This window comes from Neovison vison, chromosome 6 (assembly GCF_020171115.1).
Source record: "Neovison vison isolate M4711 chromosome 6, ASM_NN_V1, whole genome shotgun sequence".
NCBI lineage: Eukaryota > Metazoa > Chordata > Mammalia > Carnivora > Mustelidae > Neogale > Neogale vison.
Window position 1 is genome coordinate 123,004,010 of NC_058096.1, and position 25,482 is coordinate 123,029,491.

Genomic DNA, 25,482 nt, shown 5'->3' on the forward strand with positions numbered 1-25,482 from the left:
CATTAATTCATTCACATACATACTTGATTTTAAAAATTCAAAATTAATCCGTTTCTCTGTATGGCTCCCAAATATGATGCTCTTTCGATTTTTGACAATGAATCCCATACCTTCAATCTTTCATGTTATTTTTGCTATTTTTGGCCAAAAATTTTTTATTGCCCCTGAAAGTAGTCATCATTATTTTTGGTCATAAATACCTATTCAGATTTACCCACATGTTTATCATGTTCTTTGGTCACCATTGCTTCTTTCATCCTCCATTGTTCTCTTGGACACAGTTTTATTCTTCCTGAAGTACAGTCATTAGTAATTTTTTTAGTGGTGGTCTATTAATTGTAAACATTTTCAAATGTTCTTGGACTGAAAATATCATCGTCAATCCTGCATGATAAGTTAGGTGAGTTTAAACTCATTTATTTGAGAAGTCCACAGGCAGTCAAATTTTTATTCCTTTATAGGTGATCTTTCTCTACTCTCTAGTTGCTTTTAAAAGATTTGTGCTTTGTCCATAGTCTATGTGTTTACCTCTCAGTGCCTAGGTAAGATTTGTTTTTATTTATATTGTCCATGTCTTGCTATAAGTTTTCAATCTAAACACATTAAATTTCTTCAAGTATGGAGAGTTCTGAGCCATTATCTCTTTGCCTAGTCCCTTTTTTTTCAATGATCTCTTTGCATATTGTCTTTCTTCCTCTATCTCTACTAGCCTCTTTGGGAATTTTCATTAGATTTATATTGGACTTCATTCTATTCTTTACAGTTTTTCAACTGTTGTTATCTTCCTTAACTTTCTGAACTGCAGCTCGTTTAGCTATATATATATATATAATCACTCTGGCTGATGTTTTTATTAACCCTTAATTTGTTTTCTCTGTGGTGTTTAATCTACCCACCCCACCACCATCTTCCTTAAATGGAAGTCTTATTCATTCATCCGCTTATTTTTTTATTCACCCATCTATCATTAATTCCCTCCCCAATTTATTTATTTTTTATTGAGTTATCATTGACCTATAATATTAGCTTCAGGTTTATGAAATAATGATTTGATATTTGTACATATTGCATATTAAATCTAGTTAATATCTATCACCATAAATAGTTACAATTTTGTTCTTGTGGTGACAACTTTAAGATTTACTCTCATAGCAACTTTTAAAATATGTAATATAGTATTATTGACCTGACCCTTCCCACCCCTCCCATCAGCTAGCCCAGAGAGCATAGGTCTTAGCCTAACCATAGATCTAGAAACAAAAGACAAGATTCACATTCTGCATCCTAATGAAGAAAGAAGATGGAAACTCACCATATGACAAAAGAAACACACCTTAAGTAAAGCACAAAAAAGAAACAATGGACAATAGGAAGGAAAAGATTTAGGAAAAGGGAAAACAATTGACAGATGTTCTAATAAGAACACAGTACAGAGAAATCTCACAATTTATCCAAACACCACACTCAAAATTTCTCCTATTTTTCCACTTCTCTCCCATTTCCAGTCTGCCTGGCTCTCTCTGGGCTTTATCTTGAATGGACCTGGAGCTGGGACCATCCAAGCTCTGCCCTCAGACAGCTCCTTCTTCCTTTGCTCTGCCCCCCTTTCTTGGCCAGGTAGGAAAAATACAGATATTTCCACTGCAGACAGAGGCCAATCTATGTAGAAGTAGGACTTTAGGGTTGTGCTATAGCACTGAGGGGAAAAGGATGTGCTGGGTGCTGATGCCCTACAGAATCATGGCAAAATTTTTTCAGAAAGTTAGCAAGTTAGTAAGAAGTTTCAGAAGTTAGCAAGAGGAAAATGGTTGGCAGGGGTGGAAGCACAAAGCATGTGTTGAGAGAATGTGAAATTGTCTGGTACCTGGGGTTACAACCTTATCCCCTGAGTAGGTCCTGTTTTGGAAAATCTGAATGGCTCATTCTTCCTCAGTCCCAAGAAGGCTTTATTCCTGCTCTTTCTCTTCTTGGGCTGGCAGAGATCTAAGACTCTTCCCTGTCAAGTCTTACTTGACAGGTCCTTGTTCAAGCACAGAGAAATAATAGAAGGCAAAGATGTAAAAAAGAATTTTGGCATTTCCTCCAGGAATCAAAATTACCCAAAATTAATAAGTTGGGGGGGGCTGCAGATAAAGAAGGAAAAAGAAAGTGAAAATATAGAAAAGGGCCAGAATGTACGCATCTAGGCTCCATGGGGCAAGTTGCTTACCTCTCAGAGTGGTTCTTAGGTTAAAGTTGTATGCAACTGATGAATAACTGAATTCTACCTCTGAAACTGATAATATAGTATATGTTAATTAAATTGAATTTAAATAACAAACCTTTAAAAAAAAACAATTAATGTTACCAAACAATTAAACAGAATAATTAAAGTAGTGGCTACCTCAGAGGAGCGCTTGATGCCCCACGAAGAGAGTAGGTCTGGAAGGAGACAGATAAAATAATAAATAATAGCTCTTATTAATTGATTGATTACCCCCTTCTCACTTGATGGAGCCTTCTTAAAGGTCTTCATAGTAATTCCCTTCCTCATGCCAGGGAGGAAGAAGAAGGAAAATCAGACTGAAGAGAGAGTAGGATCAAACATATCAAACTCCAGGAGATTCAAAGTTTAAGAATCCTTCTCAAATGATACAATTGATGTCCTTTCTATGAGCAGTTAATATTTACCTCTCAAAGAATATAGCACATTCAATAAAGGCTTCCTGAGACTAAACCTCTATTTTCCAAAGCAAATAACAAAACTGAAAAATTTCAAAGAAGAGGGAGGGATGAATTAAGATATGAAAGAGAGGAGACCATGTCTTTCTTTCATTACTATATTTCAGAATGCAGCAAAATTCTTGACATACTTGTCATTCATCTATTCCACAAATATTTTGAGTGTCTACTATGTGTCACACATTGCACAAAATGCTGGAAATAAACAGAGAAGATGGCTAAGTTCCTGCCCTCATTAAGCTTACATTCTGGTAAGGGGATCGTTCTATAAAAATGTAAACAAATAATACATTTTGTAAGCAGAAAGAGTTAGGGGGTCTTAGGAAAAAGAAAGATAAGAGAAAGATTTGGGGATTGGAGAAGTCATTTTAGTCCCCCAGCTATTTCCATAATCTGTGCCCTAGGCGCTCCTTGCCCAAGCACACTTCTTACCGAACTTCCTAGGGGGTGTTAGAATTGCAAAGAAGTGCAAAAAACTCAGTAGTTAAGGATTTAAGGGAAAAAGAGGAATGCAAAAACAAGTTATTTTGAGTTGGTTAGGCTGAGAAATAGCCTAACCATATCAGAGATAGTAAATCGATGATAAAACTAATAGTGCTGTTTCAAAAACAAAGATAGAGCCCAAGTGTCCTTCCACTGATGAATGGATAAAGAGGTGGTATGTATTTGCAATGGAATATTACTTAGTCTTAAAAAAATGAAATTTTACCGTTTGCAATGACATGGATGGAGCTAGAGTGTATTATGCTAAATAAAAAAGTCAGAAAAACAATACCATTTGATTTCACTCCTGTGTGGAATTTAAGAAAGAAAACAAATAAATATATGGGAGGGGAAAAAGAGAAAAAGGAGGAAAAAAAAGCTGTGAGAAACTCTGAACAACAGAGAATAAACTGAGAGTTGATGGAGGGAGGTCGGTGGGGGGTAGGCTAATGAATGATGAGTATTAAGGAAAACACTTGTGATGAGCACTGGGTATTCTAAGTGATAAATCACTGAATTCTACTCTAGAAGCCAATATTGCACTGTATGTTAACCACATGCAATTTAAAAAATACCTAAAGATCAATTTAACACACATTCTTGAGTTGTTTTTGTTTCTGCAGGATTTAAATCCCTTTGAACACTCAAACACAGGACTATGTGCAGACTGAGAATTGATGATGCTGACTCTTGCTGGCCCTTGTGACTTCAATCAACTAGGACCTTGACTCTTAAAGCTAAAACTTTAAACTTAAAACGCCCCCCAAAACAAATAATCTTGTCAAGAAATGGGCAGAAGACATGAACAGATATTTCTCCAAAGAAGACATACAGAAAAAGGCAACAGAAAAAAATGTCCCACATCACTTGTCATCAGGAAAATGTAAATAAAAACCACAATGAGATACCACCTCACACCAGTCAGAATAGCTAAAATTAATAAGTTAGGAGACAAAAAACATTGGTGAGGAGGTGGATAAAGGGGAACCTCCATACACTGTTTGTGGAAATGCAAGCTGGTATACACTGGAAAGTGGTGTACAGTGCAAGATAGTATTGATCTGAAAAGCAGTATGAAGTTTCCTCAAAAAGCTAAAAATAGGGCTACCCTACAACCCAGCAATCGCACTACTAGGTATTGATCCAAAAGATAGAAACATAGTGTTCACCTGGGTATTTACCCCAAAGACACAGATGTCGTGAAAAGAAGGGCCATCTGTACCCCAATGTTTATAGCAGCAATGACCACAGTCGCCAAACTATGGAAAGAACCAAGATGCCCTTCAATGGATGAATGGGTAAGGAAGATGTGGTCCATATACACTATGGAGTATTATGCCTCCATCAGAAAGGATGAATACCCAACTTTTGTAGCAACATGGATGGGACTGGAAGAGATTATGCTGAGTGAAATAAGTCAAGCAGAGAGAGTCAATTATCATATGGTTTCACTTATTTGTGGAGCATAACAAATAGCATGGAGGACAAGGGGCGTTAGAGAGGAGTAGGGAATTTGGGTAAATTGGAAGGGGAGGTGAACCATGAGAGACTATGGACTCTGAAAAACAGTCTGAGGGGTTTGAAGTGGCGGGGGAGTGGGAGGTTGGGGTACCAGGTGGTGGGTATTATAGAGGGCACGGCTTGCATGGAGCACTGGGTGTGGTGAAAAAATAATGAATACTGTTTTTCTGAAAATAAATAAATTGGAAAAAAAAAAAGAAAAGAAACATAGTGTTCAAATGGGTACATGCACCCCAATGTTTATAGTAACAATGAACACAATAGCCAAACTACGGAAAGTGCTGAGATGTCCATTGACAGATGAATAGATTTAAAAAAGATGTGGTATATATACAATGGAATATTACATCAGCCATCAAAAAAACTTTGAAATCTTACCATTTGCAATGACATGGATGGAACTAGAGGGTATTATGCTAAGCAAAATAATGGAATCAGAGACAGACAAGTATCATATGATTTCATTCATATGTGGCATTTAAGAAACAAAACAGAGGACCATAGGGGAAGGGAGGGAAAATAAAGTAAGATGAAATCAGAGAGGGAAACAAACCATATGAGACACTTCACTATAGGAAACAGAGGGTTGCTAGAGGGGAGTTGGGTTGGGAGATGGGGTAACTGGGTGATGGACATTATGGAGCCCGCTTGATGTAATGAGCACTGGGTATTATATGATGAATCACTGAACTCTACCCCTGAAATTAATAATATATGTTAATTGAATTTAAATGAAACAATAAATACTCTTATAAAGATGGGGAAAACAATAACAACAACAACAACAAAACCTTCCCCAATTTTGTTGTTCAAGGAGACACACTGCTTTGGGCAATATCCCCAGTGTTCTTCCCTGTTGCAAGTAAAATCCTTCCTTTTCCTGTGCTTTGTCTGTTTGGCAATACAGTTTCAGGTAACAATTTCAGAGAGTTATAGGCATTATGAAGAGAGGAAAGCAGAGGAAGGGAAAATAGATTGCTGAGCAGTGGATGAAATTTAGAAAGGGTGGTAAAGAAAGACCTCTTTGAGAAGGTAACTTAGAAAGCAAACAATTTGTTGAATAACTGCTGAGATTAATGTAATCTTTTTCCTTTCTCTCATTTATGAAAAAGATGGATGGGCTTCCATCAACCAAAATTTAGGGGACAACGGAATACTTTAGGAAAACCTTAAATCAGTGTTTAAAGATGACCGTGAATAACTGAATAACTCAAGATTTTCAAGTCTAAACAGTTTACTAAAAATTTTTCTTAAAGGACACAGGATAGTTTATGGAAAGAGAAAATTCCAAGACCCTACTATATCATCCCAGCTGCTGGAAATATCCTTTTCCTAGAGAGGGAGGGAGGAGAGATTAAGATACAGGGAGAATAGTCTGGGAAAGTATAATATACTTCTAAATGGAGAGCTGAAGGAGAGAGACAAAGTTTAATTGAGCAGTATTTTAAATATAATATCTAATAATTTTCCAGAATGGATTCAGTACTTAGATTCTGGAAGCCTAAGAAACCCCAAGAGAAGATAGGGGGAAAAATCCTCATGTCGATGCATTATGAACATCAAAGTGCTCATTGGTTTTTACTTAGTCACATGCCATACTTAACTGCAAGGATGAAAAGAAATATAGTCTCAATGGTGGATTAAAATGGATACAGTTTTTTGGCTAGTTTTGCCATCAAGAGGAGGAGGCAGTAAGAGACAGATGAGATTTTTTGTTTGTACTTATGGGCTCCATTGTGTCTTGGCCAAGTTCCAGTTTATCCTCAATTTTCCCTGTACCACATCCAGACATCTTTCCCAACTGCCAGCCCTGCTGACCTGCAGTGACTTCAAACCCACCATGAGAAGCAGAGGTAAGAACAGTCTTCAAAATATCACACAATAAAGTCTAGTATCTGTAGTACATCTCTCATTCTGTATCGCTCATACCATTCTACCCTCTTAATCACACCATAATCGACACTCTGTGTTTTGGATGACAGTGGGCCTAGGTAAAATTTTGGAGTACTTTTACTGTACCAGAAGATGTGAATAGCTATTATGGGTTAACAGTTGGTTGCAATATCCAAGGAAGAAAAGAATAAGGAATTTTCATGGTCCCCACTCATTGCACTTTACTCATTTATGCTATTTTTCTGGACTTTATAGACACAGAAATGTTTAAATGTAAGCAAGTTAATGTAAAATGTAACAGCTCAGGGGCACGTGGGTAGCTCAGTTGGTTAAGCATCTGATTCTTGGTATTTGATTCAGGTCGTGACCTCAGGGTCTTGAGATCGAGCCTAAGTTGGGCTTCCACTCTGTGCAGAATCTCTGCTTAAGTTTCTCTCTCCCTCTCGCTTTTCCCCTCTCCACCTCTTGCAAATAAATAAATAAATAAAAATTTAAAAAAATGTAACAGCGTTGCAGACATGATAAGATCAAAATGGCGTGGTCAGCTGAATTATGCTAAAGGGTTCCAGATTTTTTAAAAAAATTATTCTCAACCTTTCTCTTTTTCTTACAGCCTACATTGACTAAATAAGCAATCTGCCTTCAGTATAGATGCACTACATAGTTGCATAATTTTCATCTGTTACAAAATTTTCACTGTTACCAAAAATCACCAATACTTCTTGAATGGAGGATGCCAATAGTTATACAATCCATTTCCTTCCTTCTGCTTTTGCTCCTTTACATTCCTTTCTTTTTTCCCCCACATAAGACCCAGAGCCATCTTTTAAAAACATAAACTGTAATGTGTTTTTCTTCCACTCTACAGTGGTTTTCCAATGTCCAGAGAATAAAAATCAAGCCCCAGGACTTGTAAAGCTGTGCGTGATCTGGCCCTTTTCTACTTCTCATGTTATCTTTCGCCAGTTTCTCCCACCACTCTCCAACGTGTTGACTTTGCTTAAGTTTTCTAGAATTCTTCAAGGTCGCTTTAAAACCAGAGCCTTTGCTCACACTGGAATGTTCTTTTCACTTCCAATACCTTCTAATGAATTTCTACTAATCTTTCAGGTTTCAGTTCAAATACCTCATCACAGAAGCCTTTCCTGATGGATTTCCTTGTTATAGGCACTCATATATATGACACTAAACTTTCCTTTCTTAGCACGTAATGGAATACAACTGTTTTGTTTGTGTGTGTCTGTGTGAATATACCTCTTTCCAAACACAAAAACATTTGATTTTTCTAAATGGCTTGTGTCTGTAGAGTGTGTCTATGTGTTTTTGTTTTCCTACAATATTTGTATCATAGTTCCTATTAAATTTTGTAGCCATTTTGTTCATTTTAACATCAAATATGAGAAATTTTGTTTTATTTTAAAGTTAATTGCTCATCAGTCTAACTCCAACTTTCCACTCTCTAACCCCTCTAAGGCAAAAGAGTTACATGCCATCTGTACATATCATCTCCATCTTTACCATCCAGAGCAAACAGAATTAAGCATAAGAATTACTCATGAGAATTACTCATCTTATTGAAAATAGCCACAACACATTATCTTTTTACCATGACATCATGTAGCTGATATCATGAATCTAAAAATTACACTTGTCCCAGAATAAAATGCAAAGGTAGAGGATGATATTTTCATTGTTGTCATGGAACATCATCAGTCAGATAACAATGAATCATCATAGATCCCAATGAATCACCACACAGTCACTAGTAATGGGTTAGCATGGACCATCAACATAAATCACTATGGAATCACCATGAAATTACTTTGGATCACCATGAGTCACATTGAGGAGATGCAGGGATCACAATATGCACCACTGAGCAATATCTTTTATATAAAAATGCCTGGAGGTGCCTGGGTGGCTCAGTGGGGTAAGCCTCTGCCTTCAGCTTAGGTCATGATCTCAGTGTCCTGGGATGGAACCCCACATTGGACTCTCTGCTCAGCAGGGAGTCTGCTTCCCCCCCTCCCTGCCTGCCTCTCTGCCTACTTGTGATCTCTCTCTCTCTCTGTATTAAATAAATAAAATCTTTTAAAAACCAAACCAAAACAAAACAAAACAAAAAAATGCCTGAAAAGGTCAGGAAATGAGGGGGGTGAATGTCTCTCCCAACCTCAAATTTATTCTCCTCTTTCTTTCCTCTCAACGTACAAACTAACATTGTTCATAAGGCAGGGATAATGTCTTGTTCATCTTCTTATGCCTAGCACTCATTACAGGCCTGCATATATATATATATACATATATATACATATATATGTGGGAAAAATAATATAAATAGGAATGGAGATGTTCAGAAGTGTCAGTCTTGAAATCCTGGAACCATTGTGGGTTCTTGAACAAAGGAAAGATGAGATGGAAGAGCCAGTGGGTCACTGATATGTCTCACTAAGATTTTTGGGAATGGACTGGATTGAAGTTCCTGAACACGAGGTGTGGTGAAGACTAGGTCACTGGTTGTGGTAAGGGAGTGATTTTATTTGCTGGATGGAGACAAGTGTGGAATGGTGAACAGGGATGACTAAATAGGCAGTTTTTTAGATCCAGAATGGAAGACACCATAATACCCAAAGAGGTATAAAGGCTAAAATCTTTGTATATAATATTGAGTCAGTTTCACCCTTGTATGTCTCAACTAAAGATTTAAGCCCTTTATCACTGGCCCTAAAAATCTCTAACTTTGTCCTCTGCAATGCCCCTGTACACACCCAGGGGCTTAGCCACTCCCACTGCCTCTCCAAATGCTTTCTATATACAAAGAGAGGCAGAAGAATATAGTAGTTAAAATCTCTGGACTCCAGTAGATCCAATCACCTCCTTGTTGAGTGATTCTAAACAAGTCATGTCAACTAGTTAAGACTCAGATAAAACTGGGGTAACAACTGCCTCAGAGTAATCTACATTCACTCATTTAACAAATATTTATAGAGCATCTGCTACTTGCTAAACACTGTTCTAGGCAATGGGAGTACGTCAATGAACAAAATACACAAGACTTTGTCCTTTTGGAACCTACTTTGTAGTGGAGAGCCAGAGTGGAAGACAAACAAGGCAGGACTTATAGTAGTGAAGTACGAAGCACAGAATCTAGCCCACAAAAAGTCCCCAGGAGATATGTGTAAGTGTTTTTATTCAAGGTTACTGCTCCACCTCCAAAAATCTTTCAGATAACACCAGCTTCCTTCTCTATTATTTAAATTTGGATATTGTTTAGAGAAAATCTCAGGATTCTAAGTATGTACAAGTTTACCACTTTATCCCAAATGGTCTCATGAAACGATGCCCAGTGTTTTTTTTTTTTTCCTTTTGAGCGTAACAGTATTCATTGTTTTTGCACCACACCCAGTGCTCCATGCAATCCGTGCCCTCCCTAATACCCACCACCTTTTTCCCCCAACCTCCCACCACCCCCTTCAAGACCCTCAAGTTGTTTTTCAGAGTCCATAGTCTCTCATGGTTCACCTCCCCTTCCGATTTCCCTCAACTCCCTTCTCCTCTCCATCTCCCCATGTCCTCCATGTTATTTGTTATGCTCCACAAATAAGTGAAACTGTATGGTAATTGACTCTTTCTGCTTGACTTATTTCACTCAACATAATCTCTTCCAATCCTGTCCATGTTGCTACAAAAGTTGGGTATTCATCCTTTCTGATGGAGGCAAGATACTCCATAGTGTATATGGACCACATCTTCCTTATCCATTTGTCCATTGAAGGGCATCTTGGTTCTTTCCATAGTTTGGCGACCGTGGCCATTGCTGCTATAAACATTGGGGTACAGATGGCCCTTCTTTTCACGACATCTGTATCTTTGGGGTAAATACCCAGTAGTGCAATGGCAGGGTCATAGGGAAGCTCTATTTTTAAATCTTGAGGAATCTCCACAGTGTTCTCCAAAGTGGCTGCACCAACTTGCATTCCCACTAACAGTGTAAGAGGGTTCCCCTTTCTCCACATCCTCTCCAACACAGGTTGTTTCCTGTCTTGCTAATTTTGGCCATTCTAACTGGTGTAAGGTGATATCTCAATGTGGTTTTAATTTGAATCTCCCTGATGGCTAGTGATGATGAACATTTTTTCATGTGTCTGATAGCCATTTGTATGTCTTCGTTTAGAAGTGTCTCCATTGTGTCTTGGCCCATTTTTTAAATATGATTATCTGTTTTGTGTGTGTTGAGTTTGAGGAGCTCTTTATAGATCCTGGATATCAACCTTTGGTCTGTGCTGTCATTTGCAAATATCTTCTCCCATTCTATGGGTTGCCTCTTTGTTTTGTTGACTGTTTCCTTTGCTGTGCAGAAGCTTTTGATTTTGATGAAGTCCCAAAAGTTCATTTTTGCTTTTGTTTCCTTTGCCTTTGGAGACATATCTTGAAAGAAGTTGCTGTGGCTGATATCAAAGAGGTTACTGCCTATGTTCTCCTCTAGGATTCTGATGGATTCCTGTCTCACATTGAGATCTTTTATCTATTTCGAGTTTATCCTTGTGTACAGTGTAAGAGAATGGTCGAGTTTCATTCTTCTACATATAGCTGTCTAGTTTTCCCAGCACCATTTATTGAAGAGACTGTCTTTTTTCCACTGTATATTTTTTCCTGTTTTGTTGAAGATTATTTGACCACAGAGTTGAGGGTCCATATCTGAGCTCTCCACTCTGTTCCACTGGTCTATGTGTCTGTTTTTATGCCAGTACCATGCTGTCTTGGTGATCACAGCTTTGTAGTAAAGCTTGAAATCAGGTAACGTGATGCCACCGGTTTTATTTTTGTTTTTCAACATTTCCTTAGCAATTCAGGGTCTCTTCTGATTCCATACAAATTTTAGGATTATTTGCTCCGGCTTTTTAAAAAATACCAGTGGAATGAACAGACATTTCTGCAAAGAAGACATCCAGATGGCCAACAGACACATGAAAAAATGCTCCACATCAATCGGCATCAGGGAAATACCAATCAAAACCACAATGAGATACCACCTCACACCAGTCAGAATGGCTAAAATTAACAAGTCAAGAAATGACAGATGCTGGTGAGGATGTGGAGAGAGGGGAATCTTCCTACACTGTTGGGAATGCAAGCTGGTGCAACCACTCTGGAAAACCGTGTGGAGGTTCTTCAAAAAACTGAAAATAGAGCTACCCTATCACCCAGCGATTGCACTACTGGGTATATATCCTAAAGACACAAATGTGGTGCTCCAAAGGGGCACGTGTACCCGAATGTTTATAGCAGCAATGTCCGCAATAGCCAAATTATGGAAAGAACCTAGATGTCCATCAACAGATGAATGGATAAAGAAGATGTGGTATATATACACAATGGAATACTATGCAGCCATCAAAAGAAATGAAATCTTGCCATTTGCGACGATGTGGATGGAACTAGAGGGTATTATGCTTAGTGAAATAAGTCAATCAGAGAAAGACAACTATCATATGATCTCCCTGATATGAAGAAGTGGAGATGCAATGGGGGGGGTTGGGGAGTAGGGAAAGAAAAAAATGAAAGAAGGCGGGATTGGGAGGCAGACAAACCATTAAAGACTCAATCTCAAAAAACAGATTGAGGGTTTCTGGGGGGAGGGGGGACGGGAGAGGGTGGTGGGGATATGGGCATTGGGGAGGGTATGTGCTACGATGAGTGCTGTGAAATATGTAAACCTGGCGATTCACAGGCCTGTACCCCTGGGGATAAAAATACATTATAGGTTTATTAAAAAAATAAATAAATTTAATAAAAAAAATACGGGCGGAATTTTGATCAGAATGTATGCCCAGTGTTTGAATTCAAAGGTGTGTACTTGAGCAAGTTCCAGAACTTCTCTGAAATGTAACTTCTTTTTAAATAGAAAAAATATTTATTACTAATAAACTCTGCAAGTATTCTCCCTTTTAATTAATTAAATTGTTCCTTTTTTTTCTATTTTCTATTCTCTTTTTTTACTTGAAAATCTTGTTTACTTTATCATTCTTTTCAAAGACTATTTTGTTTTTTTAAAAAATATTTTATTTATTTATTTGACAGACCGAGATCACAAGTGGGGGAAGCAGGCTCCCCGCTGAGCAGAGAGTCTGATGTGGGGCTTGATCCAGGACCCTCCTGGGATCATGAACTGAGCCGAAAGCAGAGGCTTTAACCCACTGAGCCACCCAGGTGCCCCTCAAAGAACTATTTTGTGATAGGTTGATCTCTGTTGTTTCTTTCTTTCTTTTTTCTTCTACTTCTTCTTCTTTTTTTCTTTTTTTTTTTTTTTTTGCTTTATTAATTTCTCCTTACCTCTACCATGACTCCTTTTCATTTCTTTGAGCTTATTTTGCTGTTCTTTCTCCAAATCTTAGGTTGGTCATCTAAATTTAGAACCTTCCTTCTTTTCTATGATATACATTTAAGGCTAAATCTTTAGCTTGGGTATCACTTTAGCCTCATTCCACACATTCTGCTTTCAGCATAGATCAATGTTCTAAATACAAGTGTCTTGTATTTTCCACTGTGGCTTTTCCTTTAAACAATGACTTTAAAAAGTATGGTTTACTTTCCAAATATATTAAGGTTTTTTGGGAGGAGAAAGAAAAGATTTTTCCCCTTTACTTCTTATTTTATAGCATTACAGTCAGGGAGCAAGGTCAGTGTGATAAGTTTTCCTTGGTATTTGTTGAGCTTACTTTTTCCTTTAGTTTATAGACAATTATGATAAATTTACATGTTACATGCATGTTTGAAATCAAAGTGTACTTCTAGTTACTTACCCAAAGGATACAAAAATACTGATTTGGAGAAACACATGCAACCCAATGTTTATAGCAGCATTATCAACAATAACCAAATTATTCAAAAATCCCAAATGCCTATCAACCAATGAATGTATAAAGAAGTTGTGATACACACACACACACACACACACACACACACACGAATATTACTCAGCCATAAAAAAATAACAAAATCTTGGGGCGCCTGGGTGGCTCAGTCGGTTTAAGCCTCTGCCTTCGGCTCAGGTCATGATCCCAGGGTCCTGGGATAGAGCCCCGCATCAGGCTTTCTGCTCAGCAGGGAGCCTGCTTCCTCCTCTCCCTCTGCCTGCTTCTCTGCCTACTTGTGATCTCTGTCTCTCAAATAAATAAATAAAATCTTTAAAAAAAATAACAAAATCTTGCCATTTGCAATGACATGGATGGAACTAGAGTGTATTGTGCTAAGTGAAATAAGTCAGATAAAGACAAGTACCATATGATTTCACTCATATGTAGATTTTAAGAAACAAAACAGATGAACATAGGAGAAAAAACAGAGAGAGAGGCAAGCCATAAAACAGACTTTTAACTATAGAGAACAAACTGAGGGTTGATGGAGGGAGGTGGGTGTGGGATGGGTTAAATGGATGATGGGTATTAAGGAAGGCACTTGTGATGAGCACTGGTGTTATATGTAAGTGGCGAGTCACTAAATTCTGTTCCTTAAACAAATATTACACTATGTGTTAACTAGAATGTAAATGAAAACTTAAAACAAACAAGTGTTTTCTTATTATTTGCATTCTAAATTACATATCATATATATAATATGATATATATTATATATTTATAATAAAATATAAATATTATAATACATACATAAAATATACATATTATTATAAATAGAATATATGTATACATTTATATGTCGTTCATTATATTACTTAGAACTTTTATAGCCTGATTGTTTTGCTTGTTTAATCTATCAGTTTTTTAGAGAGTTGTAATAAAGTTTCTCAGTATATTGGTGGATATTTTTGTTTCTCCTTTTGATTCTATCAATTTATGTTTTACATATTTTGTCTCTTTGCTTAGAGGATCATACATTGTAGAAATTGGTTAAAATAATTTGTTCTCTGACTCCCTTTCTTTCTCTCCAAGTCTCTCAGTCCACCTGTGGACTTTTATTCTACAAGACGAACTTTCACTATTTCTCTGCACATCCCCCTCAACCCTCTTCCCACTTTCTAATTCATACTTGGTCTGTGAGAGTGTCTCACCTAAGATTTGAGCATTGTTCCACAGGAGAGCAAGAAAAGGATATAGAGTCCGATGGCAAGAGGAACCAAAGTGTGGCAGAGAAAGGTAAGGGAAAGACATGGAGAGTGTAGTTGAAAGGAGTGAGATGTGCCCTGAACTGAACCAGGTCAAGAAGGGTGACCTGGTTACCCCTCCTAGTAAGATGGAGGGTCCATGGACCAAAGGAGGGCAGACAATTCCTGGCTGGCTTGTAAGTAGTATTTACAAAGAGAAAATGATGTATAATTTCAAAAATTATTTATTTATTTATTTATTTTTAATTCCAGTATAATTAACATACGGTGCTATATTAGTTTCAGGTAGACAGTGTAGTGATTCAACAATTCTCTACATTACTCAGTGCTTCTCCTGATAAGTGTACTCTTAATCCCCTTCACCTAGTTTACCCATCCCTGCCCCACCCACCTATTCTCTGGAAATGCAGATAAAAAATTGCTACTGTCTATGGCTTCTCATTAGATTTCTCATTAGATTTCACTATGCCAGTGTCTGTAAGTGTGTGTCCTTGCAGAGGCTCCACTGATCTGTGAGGCAGGTGCACTACTGCCACTTTTCTGATGACATCATTGAGGCTCAGAGCTGAAGTGAGTTGAAATTAGCTCTGCCTACCTTGACATCACAGTAACAAAATTTTAAAATGGAAAGAGTAAAAGATAAGAATCAGAGATGATTAAACGAGTTAAAGTTTGTGGGGAGGTGAGAGGAGGGATGGGAGATAGCAAATATTCCAACAGTGTTAACCATAAAAGGAAAGATGGACAAATCAGAAAATGTAAATATCCTGAGTGTGGTCTCAGCTGCAGACTAGCTGCATTCTCATGGTGGGAGCCTTAGAGCACAATTGTGCAACATTGGCACAACTCTGGCCCTGGCAGGAAGCACTGTGGGGGGTGTACAGGACAGAGTTGGACAGCTCCTCTTTGCCCCAGGGCAATTCCTGGAGAAAGAGGCAGCTGTGAGTTATCCAGGTCACTGGGGACTGGGTAAATTACCTAATTAAAGGGAGCTAGGTAAGACAATGACAATACACACTATACATGTCCATTTGTAAAAAGATCATTAAGAGTGTAGTCAGGCTTCTACTTCCGGGAAGATGAAGTAGGTGTATTTTTCCCTAGTCTCTCTGCTAACTAAAACCTAAGCTTTGAATATTACGTATAAACAATCATAAGAAGATTCTTTAAGGTGGAGATAAGACAGACCAGCTAAGGACCTGGGTCCCCCCAGAATTCACTATTATGAATTCTGGTTTTGTTTTGCTCTGCTTTATATATCCAAAATTGGACACAAGAAAAGCCAACAACTCCAAAATCCAATGGGCACAGACCAAAAAAATGCCCTCCCCGAAAGCCTGCTCTCTATTGAAGGATGAGGAAAGGGGCAGTCAAGCGAGACAGTTAGACAATATGCTCTCTACAAAGAAACTATAACCCCACCTTTACCCTGGCCATCAAAGGCTGAATGAAGAGCCTAGATTTCCACTTTTGCCACATTGTAAAAAATGTATACCCTCCCCAGCTTCTTTGCACCTGGGAGGCATCACAGAAGGTTGGAGTGGACAAGGACTTCCATCCCTGTAGGGTGTAATAAGCACCTCTCCTTCCACACAGTGTCAGTTGAGACCAAGTGGGGAGCCTGGAGTGTTAATGAGGTGTTCCTCCCCATCCTTGCTGGGTGGTATCAGATGAGGCTTAGCAGAGAGTGAAGACTTTCATGACTTCTCAATAATAGCAATCCTTTTTCAAGCCCTCTCAGCAGATGTCAATGGAGGCCACATATGGAGCACTCCTCATTCGGGATGGAATTAACAGAGGCCTACTGGGGAACCTAATCGTCTACTCCCACCCAGTTGTAATAAGTCCTTTCCCTTCCTTTTCCATGCCCCTTCCCCCAGTGTCCTATGAGGCTGAGTGGAAAGCCTGGACTTCCACTTCCACCCCAGTGTCAGAGGAGGCCTTCTAAAATTCAAAATTTAAATAAACTCCTGAGTCTTATAACACAACAAACAAAATGTCCAAGTTTTAAGTGAAAATCATGTCTTACCAAGAACCAGGGAGATCTCATACTAAGTGAGACAATCAACAAATGCCAACACTGAGATGACATGTGTCAAATTATCTGACAGGAATTTTGAGGCATCTGACATAAAAATCCTTCAACAAGCAGTTACATATACTCTTGAAACAAATGCAAAAAAATAGTTTCAGAAAAGAAATAAGAAGATTAAAAATATATATAAATAAATATAAATAAGAACTAAATGAAATATTAGTTGAATGAAATATATATAAATATAAATATAAAGAAGAACTAAATGAAAAATTTAGAACCCCTCCCCCAAAAATACAACCAAAAGAATAAAAACTCGATGGATAGGCCCAAGAGAAAAATGGAGAAGACAGAAGGAAGAATCAGTGAAATTAAACAATAAAAGCTATGCAATCTCAACAACAAAGAAAAAATAGCCTGGGAAGAAATGAACAGAACCTTAGGGACCTGTCAGACAGTAAAGATCAGATAGACATTTCTATCATTCAAGTCCCAGAAGAAGAGAGTTGGCAGGAAGGCTGAAAAGTATTAAAAAAAAAAAAATAATGACTGAAAATTTCCAGCATTTGGCAAAAATCTACAAAAAACCATAAAACTATAAGTTGAAAAAGCTGACCAAAACTCAGATGGATTAAACCCAAAGAAATTCATGCAAAGCATATCATAGTCCGTCTTCTGAAAACCAAAGACAGATTTGATCCTGAAAGTAGTCAAAGAGAAATGACACATTATTGAAGGGGAATTAAAGACATTTATAGATGTAGGAAGACAAAGAGAATTTGTTACCAGCAGACCTACCCTAAAAGAAGGGCTAAAGGAAGTTCTTGAAACCAAAAGGAAGTGAAAAAAAGGGACTTTTGGAAGACCAAGAAGTCAGAAGGAACAGAGATAAACTTATAGGTAAGCATAATACATTTCTTTCTCCTCTTGAGTTTTGTTTGATGTTTGAAGGAAAAATTATAATACTTTTTAGTGTGGTTCTCAGTTAATATAGAGAAAATATTTATTATATTATAAATGGAGAAGGGTAAAGGAACATAAAAGAGATAAAGCTTCTACAATTCACTCAAAATGTCAATATCAGTTGACTTTGATAAGATATATGTATAACATACAATATAATAATATATTAAGAAATTATATAAAGTATGTAATTAATTATAATTATTATATGTTATAAAGATTATATCTATATATAATACATGAATGTATAATATTACAATTTAATACAATACAGTAATTTCAAATGTAATTATATAAGTAGTTTGAAAATAAAAGGATAAAAGATAAAATGCAAACATTAACTAAAAGAAATTTGGGGCGCCTATCTTAATATTAGACAAATTATGGAACAAAGCAAATCACCAAGGACAGAGAAGGACATTACATAAAGATAAAAAGGTTAATCTCCTAAGAACTAGTCATCTTAAATGTGTGTATACCAGACAACAAATATATGAAGCAAAAACTGATAGAACTGAGAAGAAAAATAGACAAAACCACAATTTTATTTGGAGACTTGAACACTTCTCTATCAGCGATTGATAGAACTAGATAAGATGATTAACTCTCTCAAAAACCTGCCGTAAAGATTTAGGAAAGGAATGCTTGAGAAGTCTTCAATTGTCATCTGCAGGATATGCAGAATCAATAGTAGTAGAAATGATCTCTGACTCTACGGAACTTACATCTAGTGTGGAAGACAGGTAATTACAGAGTCATGCTCAAGCATGCTCAAGTAAGTGGAGTAATAAGAAAATTCAGGATCCTCGAGGCACCTGGGTGGCTCAGTTGGTTAAGCATCTGCCTTCGGCTCAGGTCATGATTCCAGGGTCCTGGGAGAGCCTGCTGCTCCCCTTGCTTGTGCTGTCTCTCCATCTCTCTGTCAAATATCCATCTCTCTGTCAAAATCTCAGGGAAAACAAAATTCATGGTCTTATTAGAGTCAGAAAATGAGGAAGTGTCATTTAAGCCGTCTGAAGAGTACGTAGAAACTCTTCAAGAGAAGAAATGGATAAAAGTGCTTTAAGGAGAGGGAATAGCATTCAACTATCCAAGATTTGAGAAAACTTGCTCATCAAAAATAATAGTAAATCTGAATATTGCAACTTGTTTTTGTCTCAAACCGCTAGACTTCCCATTGATTCTAGGGTTTTCTATGTTAAATATACCTCAGAGGAAGATTAATCATATCTATCAATTATTGGATGCTTTTTAAATACCAAGTGTGATACTAAGCACTACATATATAATTCTTGCCACAAGCTGTGATAGAGGCATCTTTATGAATTCAACTTTAGGAAAGAAAAACTGAGGTTGTAAAAAGTTACTTTTGTCTAAGTTCAAAGTGCTAGAAAATGGTGGCTCTGAAGTTCAAACCCGTCTGCCTCTAGATTAGCTGCCTGGCCTGCTGTGTTGGGCTGAGCCATGTAATTTTCATATTGAATAGGGGACATGTTACCTTCTCTTATGGACTGAATGTGTTCCCTACAAACCCATATGTTGAAATCCTAAACTTCAATGTGACCGTATTTGGAGGTGGGGGCTTTTGGGAGGAAATTAGATCATAGAGAGCTCATGAATGGGGTTAATGCCCTTATGAAAGGGGCCCCAGAGTGCTTAAGCTCTCTCTCTTTCTGCTATGTGAGGATACAACTAGAAATTAGCACTCTGCAGCCCAGAAGAGGTCTATAATCAGAAGCCAAACATGCTGGCATTCTGGCCCTGGACTTTCAGTATCCAGAACTGTGAGAAAACCACTTCTGTTATCTTTGTATTTGGTTGTAGCAGCCTGAACTGATTAAAACACCTACACTTCAACAATGTGTCTCTTGCCTTCGAAAATGGTTCAAACCAAGTCATATCCTCCAGAGATTTTCCATCATGTTTGGAGTCTGGGAGATGATGAGATACTCATGACATTGTTGAACCAAAAGAAACACTCTCGCTTTGCCTTTGCCAGTGAGGTGATACAAGGGAGGAATATCTATGTGTCCTTGTCCTTTAGGATTGCCATTGACATAACCAAGGCTGTGCACACCATCAAAATGTGCAGTGTAGATGTGATCTGTGTAAATTGGTCTTACCTTAGAAAAGAATGAGATGGAATCCTGAAATATATTTATTTAGAAATTCATGCTGAAAAGATTGTATAATATATAATAAAAATTACACTTAAGGACACCTATGAGTCACTTTAATGGCCATTTTATTAACCTGAGAACTACAGGTAAGTGTAATATCCCCTTTATCATAAAAGAAGTCTTTCCATGGAGGATTACGAGTTTATTAAAAATAAAATTTTACATTATGTATTATGCATCAGAGCTATTTTCATAGTGATTAAATGTAAGCAGAAAGGGAAGACTAGAAAAGCAAATGAAATGAAAATGAGGAGAGAGAATTAGGGAAAGAGGCAATGGGGAAATGCAAAAAGAAGACAGGAACACAAATTCAACCTCACTAGGCCTGCATCCTCTACCCTACACCAAAGCAGGAAAGATGCCCTTGATTTTCTCCAAAAATCATACCCTTAGGATTCCCAGTTTTACTGCTTATCTCCCTTCCTCACAGTGTCTGATTGGTATTTACTCCACAAGCAATCAACGTTATTGCCATGTGAGAAGTGGGAGAACAGTCTATATATAAATTTGGAAGTTATAGGTTTTGTATTTACATATTCTAGTAATTTAGTCTCTTTCAGGAATTCACAGTTTAATCACCTTTAAGATGGCTTTCTGATGTTTTAACCTGGACCTTACAGGTTATTTCAATTTTGCTTCTATCCCGGTCTGTAAGCAAGCTATTTCTACTAGTTCTTTAGGACACTGTGGAGAAATAGGTATTTTTCAGAGTTTCTTGTTGATTTAAGCCTCGTATTAAGACTTTCTCATGGAAGCTGTCTGAATTAAAGTCTGCAGCTCCCCAAATTACACCCCGACCAATTACATCAGAATCTCTAGGAGTAGGACAGTAGGTTTAAAGCTCCCCAGGGAATTCTCAGGTGCAGCCACTGCACTTGTTCAATTTAGAACCACCGAACTTCAAGTGGAATATCCTCTTAATTAGCATGTCCTTTTTTTCTAAGCCCATTAACTCCAATTAGCACCACTTGCATCCCATTTCTGATCTTGTATTATTTTCTGGTTCTTTCCTTTTTTACAAATTGCTTCCATTCATGTGAGAAGCTCAGAATTTCTTCAGTGTGGTAGGTTCTAGACTTTGTTTTAGTCAATACACAAAGGTAGTTTGAATAAATTTTATTTTTCTATACAACCTCTGCATTTTCAAGAGAAAAATCACTATTATTTGTGCAAACTTAATAAAATAATCACATGACATATTTGAATGTATGTCTACTGTTATTTGAGTTTCCTTTGCTTGTTTTTAGCAATATTAGGCTGAATAAGAAACCACTTCTAGGGCAACACACATTTCTAAACATTTGGGATGTGTAGCAAATACTTTTTTTTAAAAAATTTATTTGACAGAGAGAAATCACAAGTAGATGGAGAGGCAGGCAGAGAGAGAGAGAAGGAAGCAGGCTCCCTGCTGAGCAGAGAGCGCGATGCGGGACTCGATCCCAGGACCCCAAGATCATGACCTGAGCCGAAGGCAGCGGCTTAACCCACTGAGCCACCCAGGCGCCCAACAAATACTTTTTTTAAAACATTCATGGGGGCTTAAGTGGGTAGGAGAAGAATCCATGAAACAAGATGGGATAGGGAGGGAGACAAACCATAAGTGACTCTTAATCTCACGAAACAAACTGTGGGTTGCTGGGGGGAGGGGGGTTGGGAGAAGGGGGGTAGGGTTATGGACATTGGGGAGGGTATGTGCTTTTGGGTAAATTGGAAGGGGAGATGAACCATGAGAGACTATGGACTCTGAAAAACAATCTGAGGGGTTTGAAGTGGTGGGGGGGTGGGAGGTTGGGGTACCAGGTGGTGGGTATTATAGAGGGCACAGCTTGCATGGAGCACTGGGTGTGGTGAAAAAAATAATGAATACTGTTTTTCTGAAAATAAATAAATTGGAAAAAAAAAAGGAAAAAAAAAACATTCGTGACTAAACTGGTAAAAATTTAAAAAAATAAACTGGTAAAAGTCAAAGAACTCCTTGTAGGACAGAAATGTCAATCAAACAATCAAACATTCTAAAAGAGTAGGTGAAGCATTAAAACCAAAGTTTACCATAGTGATGTCTGCTGATTCCTGGTGGTGTAGTGTGTATTTTAATGGATTATGTATTCTGGGCGATAGAAGTCTGGGACTCCCAACAGGTGAGAGGTAAGATCTAAAAAATACAAAGCTAAAACCCAAGAAGGGCAGAACTCTAAGTAAAGCAGAGAAATAACTGATCTGCAGATTGAGATGGTAAGGCCGGAAGCTCGTCCAAATCTATCTAGTGTCATTTTACTACTTCTCTATTTTTAAAAAACTTTGACCCAGAGATTCAGTTTAAATTGGCCCAGAATTGGTATGTCTCTCAGGTAACTGGAGGAAATACATCCACGTATTTTTCTTCTGGAAGATTTTGTTTATTTGTTTTATTTATTTTTTAAGTAAACCCTTACTTTTAAGTAAACACAATGGAGCTCAAACTCATGACTGGGAGATCAAGAGTCACATATTCTACCAATTGTGCCAATCAGACACCCCTCTGAAAGATTTTTAACTCAGACCTTGAAGAATTACCACATGTAAAATCCCAAGGAACACAAGCTCAGACACAATTAAAAGATGGGAAATACTTCTGGTGTATTAGTATTAATTATTACAATACCTGTTAGTGTAACAAAATTTTTAAAAAATTTTGAAAAGTAGCTTTCTTTTCTCAATTTTTCTGAGTTTCTTTCTTTCTTTCTTTTTTTTTTTAAGTTAGAAACATGTTGAATGTTTGAAATAAACTGGAAATTTGGAAATATTCTCTAGACTTTTTACTAGGATGACATAAACTTCTCCTTACATTTCCTTTCTAATTATTTTCCTCATCTGATCATAGTTCACGTAATAAAAATAGTGTGAGATTTGTGAGAGTTTTTTTGTTTGTTTATTATTTTCCCTTAAAACGCTGGATTTACAATGGAAGCAATATTAGGATGTTTAAGTATCACTTTCTTTTATTATGTGGAGGGCACTATTCTTTTTTTTTTTTTTTTTAAGATTTTATTTATTTATTTATTTGACACAGAGATCACAAGTAGGCAGAGAGGCAGGCAGAGAGAGGGGTAAACAGGCTCCCTGCTGAGCAGAGAGCCCCATGAGGGGCTTGATGCAAAGCTCTATCCAAGGACGCTGGGATCATGACCTGAGCCAAAGCCAAAGGCGCCACCCAGGCGCCCAGTGGAGGGCACTCTTCTAAGCACTCTACACACATTGACCTTTTTTAGTACTCGTAATAACCAGTTTTTTAAAAAAATTATTATCCCTATCATATACATGCAAAAAAGGAAGCCCAAAGAGGTTAAGCAAGTTGCCCAAAACCACAGCTATTAAGTCTTCAAACCTAGACTGCTGGCTCCTGAATTTCACTCTTGGCCTCTATGCTATACAGCATCTCAGGAAGTTCTTCCATGACTACAATGTAAATTAGGAGTCCTTCCGCTTCTTTGATAGCACTGTTCATTTTTGCCTGAACGTTAGTACAATTTAAAATTTTTAATTAATTTGTCTGTCTCCTTCTCTACTCTTTTTCTCTTTGAGAGCAGAAACCATTTCATGCCATATTCCTGCCATTTACCCAGATGGCTGGTACACAGAAGGTGCTCAATAAATGGTTGAGTGAACGAACGCAGGGCACTAGCATAAAAGAGAACGAGGTGAACCATGAGAGACTATGGACTCTGAAGAACAATCTGAGGGGTTTGAAGGGGCGGGGGGGTGGGAGGTCGGGGTACCAGGTGGTGGGTATTACAGAGGGCACGGATTGCATGGAGCACTGGGTGTGGTGCAAAAATAATGAGTACTGTTATGCTGAAAATAAATAAAAAATAAACAAAAAAAAAAAAAAAGAGAGAAGGAAGAAAAATGTTTCCTTCATGGAGTAACGTCTCCATCTTGTGGAATTTTAGAATATTGCCATTCAGCACATTTTAAAAATAAGATCAGGTTTTCACAGAATGGATTCTCAAATGCTATTTCCCAGACTTGTACTATATGTACTTGCACGCATAATCTATAATAAATTTTTAATACCAATTTGTTAAGAAGAGTTACTTCCCTGAGCTACCAATTACGGGCAACCCATGAAGTTAGCAAATCTTGCTATTCACGCAAGAAATGGACAAAAAGAAAGGCTTAGGCCAGGCTGATTATAAATGCAGTTTATGCATACAGAGTCGTTCCCTCCGTCCTCAACCCTTTATCTAGGTGCGGCTCGTTTTCTCTAACGCTAACCTCCAAATGTGGTCGAAGGTTGGAGGTCGAAGACACCGGTGGAGCCGCTCTTTCCCCACGATTCTATGATTCTCGGGTTACTCTCACCACTGAAAACTCTATGGTTCCGGGGCGGGCTGGGAGGCCAGAGTTTGAAGGCCGAGGCGGGAAGATGGTGGCTGCACCTGTCACCAGGCACGGTTTCTCCGGAGCGGGAGGACGCTGGCACTGTGGCTTTCCCTGAATCGCAGAGAAGAATTCGCGATGAATCTTCCGCGCTGGAGTGGGAAACGGCGGCGTTCAGCATCAAGCTCGGACTCCTTCTCGGGAAGTGGCGGGGACGGCAGTGACAGCCTCCTGCTTCACTCGGGGCCCGTGTTGAGTCCTCCCCCGGGCCTGGGATGCTGCTTGAAGGACCGCGGCCGCCCGCCGGCCGCAGCTGCAGGTACTCCCAGGCACTCGGGGGTCCGCGGGCGAGGTGGGCGGCCCAGTGTGGGGAGGTGTAGTTTCAGCACAGAGTGTGTGTGTTTGCACAGCCCACTGAACTTCTACTCCCCTTCTCAGTCTGTGACTCTGGCCTAGCGTGGCAGGTCACTTTCTGTTAGGTCATGGACGTGCGGATTGGGCGACAGCCTGGTAGTAATATTCAACTGGTTTGTGAGTCTTTCGACCTTTGCAGAAACAACTTTCTAGTTGGCCAAATCTAATCACCTATCGGAGGCTCACGCCTCATAGTGCCCAGTACGCCATACAGAGCCTTGTACTGGAAGTGCTTTATGTTTGCATATGCTTTATATAGCCTCAGTGCAACACAAGAACTCCAAAACACAGTGGAAGTCTACCGAAGTCATATGTTAGAATTAGGTTCAACTACTAATTTTTTTTTTTTTTTTTTTCCTGAAAGGGGAATGCAAGCAGACAATTCCTGACGATCAAATAGACAAGTTGCTGTTGGCAAACTGGGGACTTCCTGTAGCGGTTCTGGAGAAATATCACAGTTTGGGTGTAAAAAAGATGTTTGAATGGCAGGCAGAGTGCCTTTTGCTGGGACAAGTCCTGGAAGGAAAGAATTTAGTCTATTCAGGTATTCAAATTTGTGCACATTAATTTCTGTACTACTTTATGACATGAATATGAAGGATACCGCTGAGGTAGTTATGAAGTAGTTTAAAAGGTAGTAGTTATGGGGTAGTTAAAAACTGAATGAAACAGTGATTTATAACTAGAGAAAGCCTTAAAATATGAAAAGTGGAGTCTCATCATATGCATATTTAAGTTATGCCAATGCCATTATGGTGAGGGTGGGGAGCAAAAAAGAAGACAGTTTAAAG

General features: G+C 38.2%; 1 protein-coding gene across 2 annotated transcripts in view; it reads left to right on the forward strand.

The window, feature by feature from the left end:
* The first annotated feature begins 24,322 nt into the window (after positions 1-24,322).
* The window catches only part of POLQ (DNA polymerase theta), a 162,584-nt gene continuing 161,424 nt past the window's right edge, over positions 24,323-25,482 (forward strand). The window contains exons 1-2 of one of the 2 annotated variants that reach the window (XM_044252248.1): positions 24,323-24,596; positions 25,056-25,235. In XM_044252248.1, coding sequence (XP_044108183.1) covers positions 24,416-24,596; positions 25,056-25,235 — 361 coding nt within the window. In that variant the 5' untranslated portion in view covers positions 24,323-24,415. Of the gene's footprint in view, positions 24,597-25,055; positions 25,236-25,482 lie in introns of those variants that run through there. The other variant, XM_044252249.1, reaches the window with a different exon arrangement.